General features: G+C 42.1%; 1 protein-coding gene across 1 annotated transcript in view; it reads left to right on the plus strand.

The window, feature by feature from the left end:
* The first annotated feature begins 7,130 nt into the window (after positions 1 to 7,130).
* grin3ba (glutamate receptor, ionotropic, N-methyl-D-aspartate 3Ba) overlaps positions 7,131 to 23,778 on the plus strand; it is a 34,891-nt gene continuing 18,243 nt past the window's right edge. Inside the window, exons 1-2 of the mRNA XM_028976927.1 lie at positions 7,131 to 7,719; positions 21,899 to 22,557. Coding sequence (XP_028832760.1) covers positions 7,267 to 7,719; positions 21,899 to 22,557 — 1,112 coding nt within the window. The 5' untranslated portion in view covers positions 7,131 to 7,266. The remainder of the gene's footprint in view (positions 7,720 to 21,898; positions 22,558 to 23,778) is intronic.

The following is a 23,778-nucleotide window of genomic DNA, read 5'->3' on the forward strand; positions in this document are numbered from 1 at the left end:
TATAGATAAGATGAGAACTGAGGCAGCGTTGTCTATTTTTAGCTGTGTATTGGCTTACACTTTGTGTTATAATCAGGTTTGTTTTTAATTTTATTGTATTAATCAGCACAGTATTTTTAACTAAATATAAATGCTCACATATTTATGTTAACATGTTGGGACTATACAAAATAGGTTTACATATTCATTCTAAAAATAATGCAGGCCATCATTGTACTAGTGTTCACAGCTGCTCAGAGCCTCTCACCAAATGTCCAGCCTGCTTGCATATAATTTGCCAATTTTAATTTTGGTTCATCATGCACTAAAACAAAATCCATGCTTCCATCCATGCCAGGCTCCTTTTTCCAAAAGAGCACATCAAGATTTTGGTTTCAGTCACCAAGGGCAAAATTGAGCCCAGGACGGGATTATTAATCAGACTGAGTACAGTTTTAATCAATTAATCAATTCCTCAAAAGCATTTGTTTACAAGACTGCTGACAATTGGCCTTGGCTTCATTTTTTTCCATTGGCATTCTTAGTTCGTTTTTTCTCTGTGATTTTCCATTTGATGTTTGTCAGCTATCATTATTGCAGGTTTTCCTTGTTAGAGAGTTTCTATGTTGTTGCACCTCACCCATGAAGGAACTGATTTGTTTACATCAAATTAACCATCATTATTAACCAACCATTTAATTTTCCTGGATCTGCGGTCATATGCCCTCTTGCATTAGACATGCTCAATGACCATGCAGATCACTTGGTGTCTGCAGCCCGTGTAAAAGATTTTGTGTCAATGAATGCATAATTGGCCGAGGAACAAGGGGTATATCATTTGTTACAATTTGTTGGGAGCAAATTAATTAGATAAGACCCTTTATGACTGAGGGAGAAATGAGCATGCTGCAGACATTAGTGTAAAATCAAGATGGAAAATCACAGGATCCAAGATAAAAGTTCACAGACCATGATTGGCGTTAATGGAATAGGTGACTGACTCTAGCTATCTAACATTATTAACTTTCAGGATTTAAATCGGCTTGAGCGATATGCTTGATTCCATTTTGATAACAGATATAGATATAGTCTTTTTAGATTAAATCCAAGGGAACACATGGTATTTTGGACACCATGTAAAGTGTGCTTGTGTCCTTGTGTGATGTCTTAATATGAGATACCACCTAAAGTTTTTATTTTGACACTTTATCAAATAAGTATAAAACTTCTTGTGCGTTATACCAGATTACCCAAAGGGCCAAATAATCTTCAAGAGTTTGCACTTTTGGAGACAGTTTGCAGTTTATATCTGAAGAGGTCATCATTTTTTTCACCAGCACTCAAATGGACTCTAAGTAAGCAGAATGTTTTGACTTCTTGGGTCAAGAAACTCTTCAGTATGTCTCCCTAGGGAGACAACAGCCTCCTCAAGAGGCATCATCCGCTGATATTCTATAATTAAGAAGGTTTTTTTTTTTGCATTTTTTATGCTGCAGCCGTAATGGAACAAGACCTAAGAGAAAAAGACTTTAATGTTTGACTAATCACATTCTCAACTAAGCAACTTTACAGAGAAAACCTATTTATCCAATGAAGTAGTTATTGCTCGACACAGTGCTTGCAGAATAAAGAGATACTACTGACATATCTCTGAATTAGGTATGGACAATGCAGTGTGTTGTTTAGGGATTGCTTAAAAAAATGTCTCTAGGAGGATTTATTTTATTGCCTGTTTCCTCAGTCGGAACCAAATCGCAGTTCAGTCAGTGCTTATGCAATCATTAATACAAAAGCTAAATATGTTAGAAATATACTGCTTTCATTTAATAAGCTTATGGTTAGGTTCAAGATGCACACTCACCAGCTTAGGGTGCCAAAGGTGATGGGTACAAGTTTAGTAAGTTCCCAGATGTTTATGTTCTGGGCTCAATCTGCCCCTTTAGCCTCTTGATAAAGGAATATGTGGAATCGTTTATCCATCTTTTTAGGCTAAAAGGCTTTCTGAAAGGAGGTCAGGCTTTTGTAGTGGCTAGTTTGCCTCTGAATAGCCTCCAAACACAAGGCAGATGACTGAAGCCATGGCAAGCGCTGGAGGACTAAAAAAAGGTCATCCAGTCTGAATCATTGCTCAAACCAGCGTCCTGCATGAGCGCGCCACCCCTCCCGTTTTACATCTCAAGCTGCAAAGGTCAGCAATTACAAATCATCATCAGAATGGAGAGCAATGGAGGTCAATCGCAAAGGCCGGTCATATTTCATGTAAAACCATCAAGGGCTTTTCAGATCACACGACTTTGAGATACTGGCGTGCCACTTATTTAAAGCTTAATGCAGAACACTGACCAGTACTGTAGATTTACTTCTGTCCAATTCTTCTTCTCTCAGCTCCTTTTAACTCTTCCAGGTTCTAAGCTAAATCAAAGGTGACTGTGCACCATTGCACCTACGCTCTGGAATAGTCTGCTGCTCCATATTAATTCTGCTCCTTTATTAAATCTAGACACACTAATTTTCTTACAACATCACGCTGTGTTGGCATATGAAGTGGTGGTTTTCTGCGCTTTCTGTTCAACACCCAATACAAACATTGTTTATTGTATTTTAAAACAGCTCAAGGTATCAGATTGGCTTATTTTTGAAGTAAACCATGAGCTACATGAAAAGGCAACACACACAGTCATCCTCATGTACACACATTCTCGCTCTCTCTTGTTCTCTCTTCATGCTTCTCTCAAGTGCGCGATGAACACGCTACTGATTTGCACGTGTGCTTGCTCGAGTCCATGGGATATTTTGTCCAATTAGCGGACAACAGGGAGCCGCCATCAATATACAGGAGACTCCCAGAACTTCCGGGAGACTTGGGGTGTCTGCATACATATTACTGAGCATGTTGTGAAGCTGTCAAACCATTGCAGTCCACAACCATTGCAGTCCACAACCACTGCAGTCCACAAAGATCAGCCCCTTTCCGAGTGCCGGGAGGGATGAAGGTCTCAGGCAGATCTGCAGGGAATATTGACCACAAAGTTGTACAGAAAGTCTTGTCAAAAATGTCCCTAGATTTTTCACTAAGCACTTTTTAGGCCATGAAAAGTCACTTAGGGGGTTTGAAGGGATGCTGATGTTTTATTGCTTTTTTATCTCCTTTTTCTTTTTAAGTGTGCCATGCTGTGGTCCAGTTTTATTTGTATGGCATAGTGAATTTTCATTGCAACTTGCTTTTTGTGGTGAGCAGGTATGTGGCACGTTTTCTGGCCCTCTTCATTAAAAAGAGGGCTTTCTGATGGCCTGAGCGTCTGGTGTCTTAAGATGAAAACACCACAACGGGGTAGGGAGTTGTGATAAGAGGGTAGAAGCATATCTTCAAAAGCATATCCACTGTGTTTCTCATCATCTTTACTCATACAGGCCTGCCACTGACCTCAATTAACTCTCTTTCTGAAGGCCAGCAACCTCAAAGGTGCCTCCAGTGTCACGTGAAGAGCCGAGCAAGAAAGTGAAGTCATCGAAGATGCACCAGCTCAGTCTTACTCTGAGCCCTGGAGCTAACTAGCCTAATTTAACAACTGCAGGGGGTGATTTTTGCTAGATTAACATACAGAATTGAGACACATTGATAGTTGAGGCCTGATTCACAAAAAAAACAGGATTTCACAAGAACCAGCCAACTGATAATTGAGTTTAGCACAACCCCATCTTGAAGGAGTTTAGAAGTGCAGGAATTAGAATCTGATTTATGGGGCGGGGAGAGAGCAGCCTTGTGGGAAATGTCTTCAGCTGTTCAGCATCTGTGACTGAGGAGATGCTCTTATTACAGTTTTTAGATTTACGGGATGTGGGGAGCACAAACAAGTCAAGCTTGTTTGTGCACAATACAAGCCAAGCTTGACCCCACCCAACCCCCCTAACACTGTCCTTGCGATGCCATGACGTCTGTCAGGAAATCAATAATGCCATTGCTCACAGCATAGGTAGAGGAACTATGAAATTAGCACGTTAAGTGGTCAAATTGTGGTTTCTTCCTCAAAACGAACAAAGTACATGTCCTCATTCCAGTTAGGCCACCATTCACTAAAAATTGAGTTTGGCAGCATTACGTCTAGATTGATTTGAGACCTGGGTTTGGCTCCTTGGCAAAACTAATACCCCTCATTTGTACTAGTCACCTCGATAGATTTATTAGGAGAAATCCATTCTCTCCCATTTGCTAAGTTCTTGTAAAAGGTTGAGGTCATAGGAGAGCGGAATTACCGTTAATTTTAACTAACCCTAGACACATCCAGGTAACTTGTCACCAGCATACAATGTACAAAATTAACATTAATATAATTAGGAAGACTTTTCTGACGTTTCAGTCAAAATTCAGTCACATTTATAACTTTTTTAATGAGGTGTAGATAGTCCACCCAGTCAGTGAGCTACTGAATATTTATCATTTTCCCCATTTAAAGCCCCAAAACTAAAAAGGAAAAGGTGATTTGTTTTTTTAATGTGACATTTAATATTCTTATCATAATTCTTTGAATCATTTTAAGCATCATTTATGCATGAATTGCATGCAGAGTGTGAAATGGGTATGAAACAACAGAGGAAGAAGGACTGTTTTAAATTATTGTTAATATTTTTATTTGTAGTAAATCCTCTCACTGACACACACACAATTTTCTCATATCTGTTCTGCCACAGCATGTCTTTCAAACACAGACCCGACATTCATTAACAGTCCAACTGATAATGGTGCAGTTAGCTGACCCGCGTGTGCCAGGAATAAAGGCGTGGCGGGGGTCCCTCAGTCAAAAGCTGTGTTTCCTTGCTGTGTCTTTGCTTTATGTGTCTCTGGCTTTAACTGGGATTACAGGGAGTTTACCCAGGCATCCTTTGGTGTTGGACCAATCTGGTCTGTGCCTGCTCTATATTTGGGGACCCACAAGTTCTATTATTATAAAAACTACTGAGGGAACAAACGGCCCCATAAATTCTGACCAGGAAATTCAATTTTTGCGTTATAACATAAGAAGGGCATGTATGTCCTGGTTGCTCATAACCAAAGCATGAGAAAGGACGTGTAAGAGAAGTCGAGGAAGGGATTATCTATGTGGAAAGTTCCATATGCATAAGGGGAGCTGGAGGTAATCCCACCCAGATGATAGTGCATTTTAATTGGTTTGTTGAGGAGGAATTCCTGAGCGTTTAAAGCCTTTATTACAGGCGTAGAGGAGTACAGTTGCTGAGTGAATTCAAATCAAAGCAGCTGCATGAGTGGCATGCATGCCGTAAATGTTGATTGGCAGAGGCCGCTGTCAGGCAGAATGCCGCTTTACGAAAGCGCTGAAAGGTAGAGTGCTCTGCTAAAAATTGATTTTTTCCTACTGACATCTTCCCCCAACTGTGCTCTTGAAGTCCATGTGCACAGTAAATATTTTCAGAATTCCAGATTCTTGGACATACCTGACACGTTTCGGGGAAAATGTGGGGGCCTCCACTAAACATCAAGGGGAGCATGTTATTGTCTATGCCAATTAATAATTCAGGGTTATGGTAACAGCTAGGGATGAATTAAGCAGGCATCCATGTTGGTGAGTGGCGGAATGATTCACGGCAGTGAGGGTGCTGTCACGTTGAAGTCTGCGATTCATCATTAAAATGAATTTGATGTGACAACCTGTGGAGTAAAGGGCGTAGAACATGACACGGGGAATTTTTAATGGCAGCTCGCAGAGTCTAATGCATGTGCATCTGTTTTTTTAAATGGGTCGGGTGGATTGTGTTCATCCAGCGGCATCTAATCCCTAATTAGTCTGTGACATCCCAGACATTATCATCGCCAAATGAACCCGGGAGACCATGAAGCCTGGAAATTTGTCAGAGGGGGACCCAGTGTGTCACTTTGAATATTCATTTGCAGAGATCAGGTTTGTTTACAAAAAGGTTCCGCATAATGAGAGTACTTTGGTTAACAGATTCACAACTTTTTAAAAAAAAATGAATTCTTTAATAAAAGTGCAAACATTTTAAAAATATATATTGTTATTGAATTGTGGGCTGAATCAAAAACCGTCACAATAACAAACACACTGTCAGGATTGACTGCAGCTGGGCTCATCACCAGTGGGCAATCCTGACGATGCATAAAAGCTGGAGATTTCCGCCCCTGTGAAATCTTTAAACTTTAAAAATAAATTGTTAAAATGCCTTTTCTAATTCACACAAATAATGACACTCAAACAGAAAGACAAGGCTGGAAAGGCCAAAAGTTTGGACACACCTTCTCATTCAATTATTTTTTTTAATTTTCATCACCATTTACATTTGTAGATTCTCACTAAAGGCATCAAACCTATGAACATGTGGAGTTATGTACTTAACAAAAAAGGTGAAATAATAACTGAAAACATATATATTCTTCAAAATAGCCGCCCTTTGCTCTGATTACTGCTTTGCACACACTTGGTATTCTCTCGATGAGCTTCAAGAGGTCGTCACCTGAAATGGTTTTCCAACAGTCTTGAAGGAGTTCCCAGAGGTCTTTAGCACTTGTTGGCCCCTTTACCTTCACTCTGCGGTCCAGCTCACCCCAAACCATCTGGATTGGGTTCAGGTCCGGTGACTGTGGAGGCCAGGTCTCCATATTTGTTAAGTACATAACACCATATGTGTTCATTCATAGTTTTGATGCCTTCAGTGAGAATCTTCCAATGTAAATGCTCATGAAAACAAAGAAAACACATTGAACGAGAAGGTGTGTCCAAACTTTTGGCCTGTACTGTACATAAGCAGTCGGTCCTTGCAACATTGGCGAACACGGCCCACGCTTTCTCCCTTCAGTCAGCATCAGGAAAGACTCTCAATAGACTTAAGAAAGTCAATAAGCCAATAAGGTTCTTAAAGACTTTCAGCAGATCCGGACGTGCCTTATGAAGTAAGCTGTCCAGCGTAGTAATTAGTAGACGTTGAACTTTTACAAATCAATTAAACTCCTTTTTGGTGTATAAACGGGTCCGCTCTCGGTTTGAATATGTTTACTGGGACGACGCGTCTCTCTCTCTCTCTCTCTCTCTCTCTCTCTCTCTCTCTCTCTCTCTCCCCCTCTCCTCTCTCTCTCTCTCGCAGCAGGAGACGACGCGCGCGCGCCGCCAGACGCGTCTGGGCTCCGCGCGCGGCGCGCACCGGACTCCTCCTTCCTCGCCCGCTTCTGCCGGACCGGGGACGAGGGAGCCGGGACCTCGCGAGCGAGAGCGATGCCATCTTCTGACGAGACCTCAGCCCAGCCGCGAACGGAGCAGGATGCGTTCGGTGCTCTCCAGGCTCCTGGCATACCTCCACATCGGGCTCCAGGTGGCTCTCCACGCGCTCGTGTGCCCCGGACACCTGCACCCGCAGCCCTGCCACATCCTGGCGCGCATCGGCCACACCGTGCGCGTCGGCGCGCTCCTCCCGGCGCGCCAGCCGTCCAGGATCCAGTCCGCCCTGAACCGCGCCCTGGCGCACCTGCGCCACACCGGCGACAACTTTCTGCCCTACAACCTCAGCCTGGAGCTGGTGTCGCGGGGGCCGGGACACGGGGACCCGGAGTCCCTGTTCCGCTGCGTGTGCCAGGACGTGGTGGTGCAGGGGGTCTCCGCCGTGCTGGCGTTCCCGCAGAGCCACGAGGAGCTGGTGCAGGTGGAGTTCATGTCCTCCTTCCTGGAGATACCCTTCATCAGCCTCATTGAGCAGGGGGAGCCGCTGGAGACGCGGGTGAGACCTTCTCCCTTCCTCTCTGTGTGGTGGATTGTGTCGTTGTGTGTTTCGTTCTAATCTAGTTTCTGGTGAAATCGTAATCTATTTATCAAAATCGAACATCCAATAGCACAAGAAAAAAAGTTTTTAAGTGTCCTGCTTTTTTACTTCCTTCTGGAAAAAAGCAGAGTTGTCCATTGAAATCATCTTAGGAACAAATTTCTACTTTTCACAAAACTGGAGCTGCTGGACCTCCCACACCTTACTGTCACCGTTTTAAGGAGTTTTTGTCGATGGCTGCTTTTGTTCACGTGGTCTAAAGACACAGCAGCAGAAATTCAGCTGCGTCTTTACTTTCCGCTGAACCGCACAGACTGGCCATATCGCACCCACCGATACTGTAGGCTGGACACTTCCAGCTTTACCTATACAGGCACGCCTTTCGGCATTCCCTGCAGCAGAACCGCCGTATGCCAGTCACATCAGTCATTCCTGTCTCCAGAGGGGCAGCCAATTGAAAAGGGTTTCTCTTGGCAGGAGCAAGCGCTCGGGACTTTTATTTTAATCTGTCATTCCGCAGCAGACCCTGCCAGAGCATGGCCTGTGCAGGAACAAAGGGGCCGCTGAGTTGGTCTCGAGAGGACAGGACAAAAGTGGATGGAGGGACAAACCAGAGACGGGTTTCGGTTCATACGCCGCTCTTGATGGAAAACGGCGGGCCGTTGGTCCAAGTTAAGGTGTTAATGTTGTCATTACAGGATGTCCTTGGAGCAGGGTTTGCTTTCATTCAGAACATTAGATCATGGAAGACATCCTCCCACTTACATCATCAGCCAATGCAGGATTATTTTAATTCAGGTTGAGGACGCCTCTGTCTCTCAGAGGGCTTGGCACATGCCACCCAAATAGGAAAAATAATGACTGTTTTCCTGTTTAAAATTCCTGTATTATTCCTGGATAGAATAGTCTGGATGGCAACACAATTATGAATCAAGATTTCACCCTTGAGGCATCTGTTCAGATTTCATTTTCTTTGTTGTTTGGTGCTGAATTTCACCCACTGGCCAATATCCTGATGTACGCTGTTCCTATTTGTTCATCTTGTCTTGTCTAATTTGCTCTAGTTCACATTAAAACTGTGATTGGTGATAGGGAGTCACACACTACATGATCGTCCAGCACTGACTGGGCCACTGGGTCTCCAAAACAATGTTCTGTCACAAAAAGATATTTACATTTACTTTTACAGCATTTATCAGACGCCCTTATCCAGAGCGACATACAATCAGTTACAGGGACAGTCCCCCCCCTGGAGACACTCAGGGTTAAGTGTCTTGCTCAGGGACACAATGGTAGAAAGTGGGATTTGAACCTGGGTCTTCTGGTTCATAGGGAAGCATGTTACCCACTAGCCCACTAGGCTACTACCACCCCTAGATATGCAGTGATACAGAAAGGACAATCCTCAAAAACAAGCACTACAAGCAACAAGCACACAGTGATTCATTCCAACAAAAAAAAAGGACCATGTCGGTCTTTTCTACATAGAGAATTGAAGGTCCCTGCCACTCTGACTTGAGCAGATATTTAACAATGAAGATATCTGGTTGCAGGAGGCAATTCATCCCCAATTGAACACATTCAAACACGTACACACATGATCAACTCTGATCTGGGGTTTCACTCAGTGACCTCAAAGTCTGAGTTTGAGCCGCATTGATTCTTTTGGGAAACCACGTTTTTTAACGGCTGAGACAAGCTTTCATTATGTGCCCCCAACCTGCTGTAGATATTTCTTAGTAAAATGGAGATTACTTCATTAAAAAACCCAATCCGCTCCTTTGAACAAAATTACATTTTAATTCCAAGACTTAACTGAGTGTGATTTCACTGCAGTTTCTTCATTCATCTTTTTTTTTTCTGTGTGTGTGAGGGCTATTAGGCTTAATGAAACCCCTGAATGGGAGATGTTTGCTTCTTTAATCAGGGGTGAAGGACACTGTCTGGAAACGTAAAAAATCGTGCCCTTCTAAAACAGTTTGAAGTGATTTTTCCCCTCTGATGAAAACTTCAGAGATGTGCTGGTTTTATTAAAATACAGCAAAAAAACAACATCAACTTGTTATGTTATGTTCCCAGAGAGCCCCTTGCCACACTTCTGTGCTCCGACTTGACAGTGGAAGAGATATGACGTGCCTAGGAGCACAAAGTACTAACCCTCCTGGAACGCGCTCAGGTCATCAACCCTGCAGAAAGTGGGAGAAATAAAGATGGCGGTTAAGGTAATGATGGCCGTAACAAGTGGCAAATGGGGGGGCTTTGCGAAATGACATGTAATCAGAGCTTTCTTTGGGCCATTATCAGCACCAATTCTTCTCCGAGCAGGACTTTACCATCTGTACCACTGATAAAATGCAGCAACCCCTGACGACTTCAACGATTAAAACCAAACCCTGTTTTTTCACTGTGTGTGCTCAGAAGATTGCCCACGAGCGATTCACTGCACCTTGTACAGACACACATGCTACTTAAAGTTTTTAGATTTAAGTGCTTTAATCACTGCTTAATGCGTGGGATCACTGTTCCATGCAGAAGAACGCTTGGGTTTTTTAATTAGTACAAACTAATTCCCATTCTGGTGGTACATTTTCAGCATTGTATCCCTGTATTTGTGCCATATGGACCTGCAAGGGGGTCTCCGTAAAAATGTCTCCCCTTATTATTATTATTGGAAGTAATGCTGAAGGGCCGTCATGCAGGGCAACGCAGGAAGTGCTTTTAAAGGCTGAACTGTAGGACGTAAATGAAGTGCTTGCACTTTTCCTTTCAGTCTCTCCACAAGGCCTCCATTCAGGGCCGCGGTGTGGGGCTCTGCTCTGTACTTCACCAAATGCCTCGCCAGAAATGCAAATGCATCAACATTTGAAGTAATCTTGACACCAGACCATCTCACATAATTTATATCTCTTCGCCCCTGTTCACCCTGCTCTCTCTTTATCTGTCTCATGGTCGTTTTTTCCCCCATCAACCCACACCCACACACCCACTTGCATATGCACACAGTCCGCTGCCGTCCCACCCCTGACAATCCCGACCATCGTTGCAGTTCGGTGGCGATTGTCTGCGTCCCAATCGCTCCATTATCGTGCGGATGGCTGTAAATAAAGTGTGAAATACCTGCAGGAGAAAGCCTGTAATCTCGCACATGTGCGGTGCACAGATAAGGAGGGATCTGGGGCGGCGCGGGTCTGTGACAGCACACTTCCTGAAACGGGGGGGGGGGGGGGGGGGGGGGGGAGTCCGTCAGGCGAGGGGTGCAGAGAAATCGCTCTGAGCTCCTGTAAAGGGTCAAAAACGGTCCATGCCGCAGAAGCGCCTAGGTCCACCGTCATCAGATGCATTCAGATGATTTAATACCATCTCAGGACGGTTTTACACCATCTGTGTAGCAGACAGCAAGCAAACTCCTGCTGACCTATCAAAACAATTGCAGCATGCTGTGCGGTTTGTGGACAGGATGTGTGGTGGCTAGTCATTATGTCCAGAGACAAATTAATCAGCACTTATATTTTTGCTAATGCATCAGAAACGCTGCATGTTTTCGGCTTAACCGGGAGGATCCTCGCAGCTGTTCCCTGCACAGCCAGATCTGCTGCCTTTTCACAAACATCTCTGGTCATCTGGGATGTTTCATATAAGAGGGCATCTGTTTCGAAAAAGTTTACGTTGCCGAAAATCATTTTTTCTCCCACCTTCAGCTAATGCTCATGTTCCAGAACAAAATATTAGCGTTGTTACAATGAATTGTAATTATTTTATAAATATTTATTGGGTCTGAACCTGAGAAATTGTGATGTTTAGGGTCAACTCAGATGGGGCAATGTGGAGCAATGTGCTTACTCCGCGATACTGCGATGCTCCTGCTTCTGGGGACACAGAGCAAATCAGACATGACCTGATGAAAGTAGATGATAAGGAGGCAATTAAAAAAAGTTGTCCAACTGAATTCAAATTCAAAAATTCAAATTTTATTTGTCACATACACAGTTGTACACAGTATGATATATGCAGTGAAATGCTTTTAGCGACTGCTACAGACCAGATTATTGCAAATATTGCAAGTAAACAATGAACCAATATGCGAATATTGCAAACATATTGCAAACTGAATATTACACTTTAAAAAAAACCTAAAACATAATATATGTGTAACAAGTAGGATGAAGGTGTGCAAATAGGTGGAGTCAAGTATAAAGTGACAAAGTATAACAAGGTAAATGTGCAAGGTAAAAAGAGTTAAAAATGTAATTAAAAGTTTGTGCAAGGATTTCTAGGGGAATTGAGTCCAGAAGTGATTGAGAGTGAAAGTGCTGGAGTGTATTGGAGTTCTATGTAGTGTTGTGGTTGTTGAGAGTGAGAATTAGTGAGAAAATCGAAATATTTATCTATAAATTAGTTTTTCAACATGCAAATAACTACTTTTTTACTTATTTATTTAAGTCCTAAGGATGTATTTGACGGTACACTAAGTACCACATACTTAGCATATACCACTGTGAATAGCGCCAGTTTGAAAACAGTGCCCCCTAGAAACTCTGGGTTTCTAGGGGGTAACAGCAGCAAACTGGATTATCAGTGGGTCACACAATGTTATCTGATCTCAAAAAAATTGCACTAATCCATCAGTAGTTCTGATAAGCACAACACCCGACAGTCTGCTTATTACTTAAAAGATCAGATGAGCAATATAAACCCTCCAGTGGAAACTGTAGCCTCTACAACGCTACTAAAAACTGTGATCACATTTTGATATTATGACTCTTAATTAATTACACAGTTTAAATGATTCAGGTCAAAATTAATGATAATGAGAAATCCGACATCTATATCAGCCTACGTTCTACGTGTTTTGTGCAGAATGCAGACAAGGTTTCACAAATGGTGCCAAATTCCACCTGCCAGTGTTTTCACCAACGCCCAACACAGAGCAGAATACACAGAAACTCAGCATTTCTTTTATTGTAATGACTGTGGTATTCAGGGAAAATTGGATTGGGGCTACATTTTCTGGGAAATGAAATTAATGTCCGTGTTAGTGTTTTTTTTACTATCCCCCCTTTACTTATCTATACCAAGGCATGAAGGGTGGAGAATTTTAAACCTGAAATTGCATTAAAAAAAAACAGCTCTGCTGTCCCCTACCATCTGACTGTCTGTAAATGCAGTTATGTGGTGGAAGGGAGAATGGGTGCAGCACATGCTAATGCAGGTTCCTCCACATTTACTGCATCTACACACAGAATAGAAAATCTGTTCACATAAGAGGGCATTACGGATCGGCAGGTAGAGTGGAATGATAGGTGAGATCAGTCGCCTCTGACTCTTTCATGATTTACTGTCTTTCCCGCAGAGATTTCGTCCTCCTCGTGTGAATTTATCTGTTCTGCTTGAGTCTTTGAAAGAAAATGTTTCAATTATCATCCTTTTCTTCAGAGGGTTGCAGGGAGGGAGGAAAAGATTTGGCTGGAGATCAGAGAAGTGCTCCTACACAAACGACTCTCTTGTTCACAGAAATGAGTCACGTATCTTGTATATTTAATTCAAAGAGCTGTAGTCACGGCGGCGCATAAGTCATGTATTGTAATTGTCATGGTAGATTTGTTCGCTATAAGTGAGTTTATATTAGGTTTTTTTTTTCACGAACGTGTGCCGTACTGTAAGAATTCATATCTCTGAAATGATATCACACCCATAAAAATGCAACAAATGCTGACGTGGTGTTTCTCACCTGTCGGAGAAAATCACCTTGCGCCTCAATTGTAACGATGCTCAGCGTTCAGGGTTTTTAAGAATAAAAGAATAAGGACATGCTGCGCATCCACAGAATGGAAAAAGGCTCGAGTAAAGCAACAAAACACAATTCCAATACCAAGCAACTAAATTAGCAATGAGCACCAGTTTTGCCAATGATGGTGGGATGTGGTTTGCTATGCTTTTGGCATGCAACGGTGTCATTTGTTAAGCAGGCATGAAACCTTTCATTTTGTCCCGCGTGCCATCTTCATTTACGCCGATGCAGAAGCATAGATACCAAGGCTGTCAACATTAATGCATTGTGACCCGCTTAAAAATATGTAATTCTTTCAAATGTATGAACATCATTTACACAATTGTGCTCAACCAGAGACAACGTGCTGGCTACAGTTTAGATCTCATAAAAAAAACGTGTTTTAAAAAAAAAAAAAAAACACAAAAACTTAACACATCCAGTTTAAGTGGCACAGAGATGTTGCTGATCACCGTTGGCACCGGCCGCAGTTGCCGGCTCTACCTCCCTCAACCCGCAGAAAAGTTTTCAGATCTTGCGTTGTTCTTTTGAAGTGAACATTTGCTCATTTTAAATGGGGTTTAGAATGGGGGGCGCCTTTTCTTTTCATTGTCTCGACGTGCTCCATGTTGTTTGTCCACGGTCGGATTGGTGGAGAATTGATTACCAGTCCTGCTGTTTTTCTTTTTTTTTGTTGTTTTTTTTGTGCGTATGTGTGTGCGCGTGTTGTTGTTTTCATCTTGTTCGGAGAGCCACTTTCCATTAAAATTTGATCATGCGGCATGATTCCTTTACCGCTGTGTGTGTGGTTTTTTCTACCTCGGTTAGCAGTTGCTGCAGCTCTCAGCTGTCATTCTCTGACCAGTGGAACCATGGATCATTGAACACGGATTCCTCGGTTCTCCCTGACCTCACTCACGTGCACAGCTCCGACTCCTGTTTTCCTTTCCTTCGCCATCTTTTGTCTTTCATTCTGTTCTCTTTTTTTCTTACCTTTTCACACCCTTTGCCCTCTGAGTATTTGGGCTCAAGGAGCTCAGCATTGACTTCATAACAGCCGCTCTTCACCAGCCACAGTCATGAAAATGTCAACGGGAAGGGAACACTGATCCTTGCATGAAATCAATTTATCTGGAGGAGACAGGCCATGAGGATTTGGATTAAGAAAATGTAAATGGAGACAACAAATGGCTCTTGCCTATGCTCTGCTAATAAAGGATTAAACAATAGTTGACTTGTGTCCATTTTCAGTGGACTTGGAAAACAGAGTCTGGTCTCTGGCCGCAAACACAAGTAAGCCTGTCACATACAGATTGTGAGGTTTGGGGTTAATGCTGTTCATTGTGTATTTATAATCACAAAAATGATTAGAGATAAAAATCAGGATTTGTAAGACCCTAAAACTAAGTTCAAACTGCACAACTTGTAAAGTAATCAGGTCACTGTAGAGTTCACAATACATAATTTTCTGACTTTCTGACAGATGAGAAATGACATGGAAAACAACTCTCAGGAATTAAAAAACAGAATTTAAATGGTTAACTTAATTAGGGAAAACATGCAAATAGAAAAATAACTGAATTTGCATCAGTAATTGGATTGGTACCGCTCTCTCTCTCCATAATCCTGTGTCCAGCACATTTGCATTTGCTATTTAGCATGCTAGATATCTGGTTGCAGTTGGCAACAATTAAGTGTGTTTCTATCACCGTGTTGTGGCAAAGCAACTGGCAATCTGATTTTGGTTAGTGACATTAATCTGTCTAAATATTATGCAGTCTGGGTGAGGTATAACGCAATAGACATAGATACAGATAGATCCTCGCATTCACACTATGTGCAAATGTAGACACAGAATTGCCATACCAAAAGTATGGGCGCAACCATCTTGCAATGTGGATGCAATGTCCCTGCATCTGGATGTGTCATTTTCTGCATGACTTTCTGCGATGATGTCTACATTTTTTAAAAATTGATTGAGAGCCCTAATATAAAACATATTCATATAAACCATAAACCTGGCAAAACGTTATGAAGTGAGCAAGGTAATTTAGCATACAAGCCCTGCAAATTTTATATTGTACCCTTCTGGTCTCCAAAAGCTATAATTCCACACTGCATTAAACAGAATGAATGAAGTTGAAAGACAAATGTCAATATCGGCTAATTTGAACATACTGATGCCTCCAAAGCATCTTCACAGAATAATTGTTTTATCAACGTCAAGTATGACGTTTTACATATTATGACAATTATTCATTCTGATGTGGGTCTAATTGCTCTTTTGCCTCCGCTATGTTTGTGATGAATATGCTGTCACGTCTTTAACATGCTTAAACTGTTCTGAGGGACGCTGGTAATTCATCAGTCCGAAGGTCATCCATTCAGTCTGGGCTGACACTCCAGCTACCTGTGGAGATGACCAGGAACATACTGTTTGAGATGCACTAGGGTTATGGGTCTATGGGATGATGAATTTGTGCAAAATTGAATTAAACATTTGTTAATACTTCATAATTCTTTGCCTTGTCATACCAAGTCCTCATACCGAAAATTATGTGCCAATTAACATCTATTACAGTCACGGTGAAAACTCGCTATCAGCCCCCCCAAACACCTCCACCACACACACACACACTAAACCTCTCGGCCCAAGTCCCCCACCCCCCCCATTTTCTATCTTTCCTCTGTTTTTAAGAACCCAAAAGATTTCCGATATCCAGTAAGATACCCAGCGAGGAGCTCAAAGTCTTCGCCGCATTTTGCTGGTGATGTCCTTTACGTTTCAAATGCTATCAATCAAACGTTTGGAGTGCAGCTTTGCATATAAAGCGTGCGGATGAGGCTGGCCTGAGTTGTGGCTCTGCATGCTGAGCTTTAAAGATAGGGGATTCAGTGTGTGCGAGCCGCGCCCGTCTGATCTCCCAGCATTCTGCTGTCCCTGCTAATTGAGGCAAAGCTAGCTCGCAGATTAGCGCCATCAAATAAATGTGCGGAAAAATGCGTCTCTTGATGCCAACGGGAACAATTCGCATGATATAGTTGCATTTTCCGTATAATAACGATATTTATGAACATTTAAGGGCGCTACGAGGCAGAGGAAAGTAAAATCTTTTGGTCTCTTGCAGATATAATGATTACGTTCTCCCCCCCCGCGCTGCGATCACTCCTCTTTCCTCATTGATTTGAGATTTGAGTGCCGGCGCCGAGGGCCACGTGGGGAGTCGCTAATCTCGGCCTTTTCTTCCTCATCCTACCTTGGCGATCTGCTGCAGCAATAGCACTCGTTAATTGTAGAACGGGAAAGAACACTGACACTGTCCTCTGCACCACCACATCTTGTAATGACACTTAATTACACCTTAAAGAGCACATAGGATCTAATGTAGTGTGCAATTATATCAGTTAATCTGAAGTTGGATCTTCTGGTCCATTAAACTTGTGAGCTTCTGTAAATTAAGAAAACTAATTAATTTATTTGGCTGTATCTGTATCATACAGCCGTTTTAGCTCAGGGTCGTTTGATGCAGGATAGAAAGGTTTGGTTCACGTAAATGTTTCTTGCCTCAGAGCTCCTCCGGGCTTTGTTTTCCGGTCTCGCCAACTTTTAAACCCGATTTACTCCGTCATTGCCTTGCCACTGAGCATAAATAGCTTCCATGGCCACCGCAAGATCTGGAAATGCGATTGTGTAGAAATTCCCACCGTGGCCTCGTAACGCTGCTTCGGTGAATTAGTGTCACGCGTTATGCCCGAGGAAACTGTAACGTATTGTGTAAGCATACATTTCCTTAAATGCACAACCACGGTGCACACGTTCTCACGGCTGCTGTGCAGAGGCTCCTGGTGAAATTTGACCAGCCGGTTTGCGTAACCACCTCATCCATAAACTGGTGTGTCTCTAAATGGCTTTTACTTTCAAACACCATTCTGTCACTCAGTGGGAGTGCAGAATTCACTGGAGTATTCAAGGAGCCTAATGTGAAGGATCGTTTCTATTATGAAGTGTAAAAGACATATCCCGTTCCAGAGTCCCAGAAAACCTCATTACCAAACAAAAAAAAAATCATATATTTCTTGTAGCGTAATGAATATATGGGACCGGTGCACACGCTAATAATATGACATTTTGCTGCATGGGCTTTTAGTGTCGGGATAGTTCCAGCCAGGCAAATAGGATTTGGGGGAACTTATCGAGAATAATAACAGGTCAGAATCCAGTCTGACATCTAATCACTCCAGCCTGCAGTCTGCAGTAGCACTATTAATACCAGAACTGCCGTCCTGGCTGAAATACAGTGTTGATTCACATGAAATAATTGTTGGGAGCAGCAACTGCTATTTAAGCGTCTCAAGTTCATCAGTGGCTAGATGAAGCATGAGCCCCTTTGTCTAGCGTCAAACCATTCTGATTGCGCATCGATCAAGATCTGATGGCCACAACCTGTTTGTTTAGCACGTGGACGATGCCATATGGTGGCTGAAGCGGCTGCCAGCAGGAGCCTGGGGCTGAAAGCTGGAGAGACTTAAACCACAATGATGCTCTACACGGAGGATTGGAGAGAGAAAGAAGCAAAAAAATAAAAAGGAGTGGATCTAGTTATCATTTAATTTGTTAGGCTGGCGCTGAGAATTGAAATATGTGTATTTAGACAGAATGACTACATAGGCAGACAAATTGCAACTGATCCCAGCGTTTGTCCTTGATCTGATGACTCCATTACGGGGTTTGCAGTTATTGCTGAATTAAAAACCAATTTAGTGGGCAAATTCTTTACCATAGGGTTAATAACTTTGCAGATCGCAATGCTTGCGAAAGTGATTAGCGTCATTGTGGAAATAGCTACGTGCGTTCCTCGCTTAATAAGGGTATGGTGTCTCTTTCTCTTTCCTTGGTATAAATAGATGAAATGAAAGCAAGACCAATGATGAAAGCCAAATGATGCAGAAATATCCAAACATCTTGTGTCTGCCTTGTTGTGGTCTTCATATGTTGAGTGGGGATGTAAATAACTTAATTCTGAGAATGGCAGCTCATTTGTTTTATTGTGGATTCTAGATAATTGGGTTATTGAATTATTGATTGATTGTGTTGCCGGAGTCGTTAATTAAATGTGTCAGGTACACCTCCTATACGCTTAAATAAGGGCCAGTGGCAGGCTTGTCTGTCAATGTGGATGTTTCACTCCTGAGTTCTATGGTTGAAATGTTTAAAAGAGATTTCACACCAGCGTGTGAATATGCATTAACTATTATGCTTGGTATTTATACAATTATTTCACTGATATGATTTTTAAGCCATTAAAAATATAAAATATACAAAACTAATGAAACAATGTACCAATGTAAATCTGAAGAGGGAACTGTTCATATCTTCCTGGTGTACATGGGTAAAAACGGTTACACTATATGTATTTTATAACATATTTATACATTGTGTGTTTGAAATTATAATTAAAATACCATGTATATTTAAATGTATACTACATTACCTGGCCCCGATGGGAAGACCATGGGACATACTTCTTAATAATTCTGAAATCGTTTAGTTGAATAATCATAAATAGGGCCTACATAAATAATGTAATCCCTAATTATGGTTTATTTTTCTACTAATTTATGAGCAAATTGGCATACAGGATTGTTGAGCTTGACAAACTGTGTAATGTCTGCTAACCAGTTATGAACACATTTTGCTGTTCTGTTGATTAGTGTGCTGAATACATTTTGTGGTGTGTTGTGATTGATTCTTATCGCTACAGATTTAATTCCAAGAACTGTAATGAACAGAGTACAGTAATTATGGCATGCCGTAGACATTATACTGGTTTATCATAATGTACGTTCTCTGTGACTGCAGAGAATTTAAATGAGAAATTAACAGATGCATTGCTTGAATCATGTCTACCTCAGAAACAGGAGGCATCCTCTCAGGTGTCATCAGGATGAGGAATTACAATGTTGTCCTTGGTTACGGCACCTTATGTTAAGCAGTGTTTTCCACATCTGCTTTCACCCTTTTCTGGGGCTAAATTATAACATCCATTTAAGACATGCCACTTCATGACACTGTAATTACTTCCAAAAAATCAGTTTCTTTTTTTTTCCTGTCTTGTGTGATGTCGTTATAAAGCTGTAATGGAAAACTCCTGGAATTACTTCCATCTTGTCAAGATGGCTTTTTATAGGCTGTTTTAAATGTATGCGATCCTTAAAAACTTTTTTTATGAGCTACATAAACCAGATCAGCTCCTGCCTTCCACTCTGGTGGCAAGCACACTTTACCATCCTTACACTCACTACTGAACAAGCAGTCTGGTGAGTTAAAGCCCCATAAGGAAGCAGAGTAAATGCTTCTTACTCCATGCGGTGTCATTTTGTTTTTCTTTAAGCACACTTTCTCTAGTCAGTGGCCCATTTTACACCCTGTGGAGTCAAGTAATTAATTTGAACATTGTTGTTTTTTCGAGGGGAGTCAAGTATAACCCACAAACGGACTGGTTCCAATAAGGACGAGAAGAGATACCTAGAAGAGAGAGAAGTACCAGCGAGCTACTGCACCTGCAATAAAGATTACAATTACCCATGAGACTTATTTGCTGATTAGTCGTGAGTCGTGTAATGCTTTATTGTTCTGCGTTAAATTGGACTAATATGCATTCTGTCATCAGCCAGAAATCGAAAGGACAATCATCATTTTGACTCAAATGTCAGAATTCAGGCTGAAAAATTATTGCTTATCTGGGCACCTGCTGGGTACAGATAAACATACTAATTTCACAGCAGAAACAGGCAATTGCTGGCCAGTGCTGTGTAGCATGGAACCTTTCCCTCAACAGCCTGGCATCAGCTCTTTGTGGGAATAGCAGATAATACACAGTTAGTTTTTTTGAGAAAATCAATCAGTTATGTTTCACCATGAATGTTGCAGAACTTAAATATTACACAAGTGTGATCACGAAGATTTTTTTTGCCAGCTCTGGCCCATGAGGTAACTTCCAAACATTAATGTGCGGTTATCTTTCCATGCCAGAATATGATGCAAATCCCCCATGAAGCCCAGCATGCCATGCAACCGAAATCCACATCTGTATTTATTTCTAACGTGAGGGGGGTTTAATTCGGGAACTATTTGAATGGACGTTTCTGATGTTAAGTGGAGTATTAGTCAAAGCACCATTAATATGTAGAGATGGTTCAAAATATTTCCAGGCTGCAAATGTATTTGAAGATCCTCTTTTGAAGATGGGCACTGTCTTTCTTGCGCATTTTGGGGAACGCTTTTTCGTCTATGAATTTTGTACCCTGTGTACACACACACACACACACACACACACACACACACACACACACACTTTAAAAAACGGATAGAACAGAATGTTGGTGTTCTCGTTCAAAAAAACTTGGAACTTCTAAGCTGAAGGTTCTGACTACTGCACATTAAAATTCATGTTTAGGAAAGGTCCGTTTCTGGAGGTGTGTGTCGAGCTGGCAGTGTCACAGAAAGTCACAACAATGCACACACAGACACACACACCGAGTGGTATTCCAGTCACACAGTTCCTACCTGCATTCGGAATAACCGGCACTTCCCTGGCCCTTCTACCATTGTTCACACGCTCTCTCTCCCCCCCATCGTGTTCAAGCACACCTTCCCTCACTCACCATTCATCAAAAGATTCCCTCCCCTGCTAAGAGTCCTCTACGTCAACCCTCATCCATCAAAAACCACCTGCTTGCCTAGGACCACAGACCCAATCATGAAAGGCCACCTTGCTTTGTGTGGGAAAATTGGCTTGTTCAAAAGACTTTCGCAGCAGATCCATTTGTTGCAATGGATCCTCAACTCTTTCTTTCACCTTTTTTTTGACCAGATAAATGTCCCTTGAATTCTCTCTGTAGGTGTCTTCCAATGTCATGAGCGCCCGGGGGAAAGGGGATTTGTTGCTTATTCCCCCAGGCGAGAGGTGAAATGGCATATTTTAAAATGCGCCTTAACTCACTTTGACTATGCTTGAGACAGACAGTCAGTGTCAAAGACCCAGTGACACAGAGTTTGTCCTTCCTCTGTTTCAGAAGTGCACCGAGTGGTGCAGCTTATGTCCCTGGTTATTTATTATTTACGGTCTGAAAGAAGCTGGTTCTGGGCATAACCGCTACTCTTCCTTTAGCGAGACCCTTCCTTTCCGTTGCCACTGCCAAAGCTCATGAACCGGGAGGAATTATGAACCGTTTGAAGATGAAAGAGACTAAGTTCATACTGAGGATGATGAGTGGTTTGTAATAAAAAATCTGGTTTAATCTGGATTCTTAAAATGGAAAATCTTTCGGGTTAAGAACTGATTGCTGATTTCTCTCGTCCCTTTCCAGAACCGATTCCACCTGCAGATGCTGGTTCGTGTGCCACCCTCAGGCCTTGCGGAGCTGCTGCTGAACGTGCTGCAGCAGGGAGGCTGGAAGGGCAGCACGGCTGTGATCTGCGGTGGCTGGGAGGGCATGGAGGTCCTGGAAGTGCTAGAGCAGCCCAGTCAGTCAGGCCAGCGAGCGGGTGGAGGAGGACGAGCCAAATGGCACCTATGGGAGCCTCTGGATCTCTCCCAGCCCCCTGAAAGAGATGAGGAGGAGGTGATGGAGCTCCTGTCACAACACCTGAGCCAATCCCCCTCTGTCCAGGCCTCCTCTGTGCTGCTCTTTGGGTCTGACCCACAATGCACTGCTGCGGTTTTGCATGCCGCGAACCGGCTAAACAATGCCCAACATTCTGTTGCAGCTGTTCACTGGATTATGGGATACCCCTTGACCCTAGATGTTCTACAGTCGATGGGGTTTCCTCAAAGCCTTTTTGCATACGGTGAAGTCAATCGCAAACCGGTGAGCTTCTACATTCGTGATGCGCTGCAGATGATTGGCCGAGCCGTCTCAGCCGCCACTCAGGTTCGGCCAGACTTGGCCCTGATCCAGAACATGGTCAACTGCTACGACAAGCCGAACAAGCATGAGCTGCCATCCTCCGGACAATATCTTTCCAGGTAAAGCATGATGCCTTATCCACTCATTTCAAATGGTGTGGTAGTGTAGTGGTGGTAGTAGCCTAGTGGGTAAGACACTCGCCTATGAACCAGAAGACCTCAAAGTCACAGTTTCAAAACCCCACTTACTACCATTGTGTTCCTGAGCTAGACATTTAACCCTCCAGGGGGACTGTCCCTGTAACTATTGACTGTAAATCGCTCTGGATGAGGGCATCTGATAAATGCCATAAATGTAAATTTCCTGGAAGTGGGTTTGGTTTGATCATTAATTGCTTAATCTATTTAATTGTTTCTGTATTTCTAAATAATTACACTAGATGTCTTCTTCTAAAAGCACCACTGGATGGGGATTATTAAATTACAGTTCAGTGCTCTTCAAATCAGATTTCTCAAAAGCTGAACACTATTGAACACTATTGTTTTTCACCTTTCCTTCAGTCAGTCAAATGTAGACTTTCTGTTTCATTCATTTCTTTCTGAAATATGATCAGACTGTATATATTATATCCTCTGTGCTGTTCAGTTTCAATCATCATGCATAGATCGATCCTGGCATGCAATAGATAGGTATACATGCTCAGTTGAACTCAAATTTCTCAAAATCACTTTGAGAAGTGCAATAATTGCAATACTGCTGACATTTCAGGAAAAAACAACACTGGATATTATTATTATTAAAAACAATGTTGTAATCAATATTATTAATAGTTAATTATAATTATTCAATATTTGCTATCTCAATCACCATTTTGTTGGTTTTAGAAGGTAATATTTGTGCAAACAGCTGCAACCTCCAAAATGATATAACTCTATAACCAGTTTTATGGCCTGAGATGCTGATTGCTTTTAGCCTGTAAAGTGTTGAGTGGTGGTAATATATAATTTCTCCTGATAGCATGTGTCTGCACTGAATTATGATGTTTTGTGCTTCAAATATGCAAAAAATATACATGCTAAGCCGAGTTTAGGCAGCATCAGATATAAAAGCATGAAAAAAGAAAAGAATAAGATGTGAATTACACTAGAGCTCTTGACATGCTTATAAAATCTGGTTTACTGTAGACTATGAAGAATTTTTCACTGTTTCTTTCTTGGTGCTCCAAATACCTTAATGTATCATTAACCTCTGTAGTGCTATAATTGTTAATTAAGTATGCATATTGGCGTAAATATCTAAAGTGCCTGTTCTGCTAGAACAGTATTACTCAGACAGTGTGT

The sequence above is a fragment of the Denticeps clupeoides genome, chromosome 4, assembly GCF_900700375.1.
Source record: "Denticeps clupeoides chromosome 4, fDenClu1.1, whole genome shotgun sequence".
NCBI classification, from domain to species: domain Eukaryota; kingdom Metazoa; phylum Chordata; class Actinopteri; order Clupeiformes; family Denticipitidae; genus Denticeps; species Denticeps clupeoides.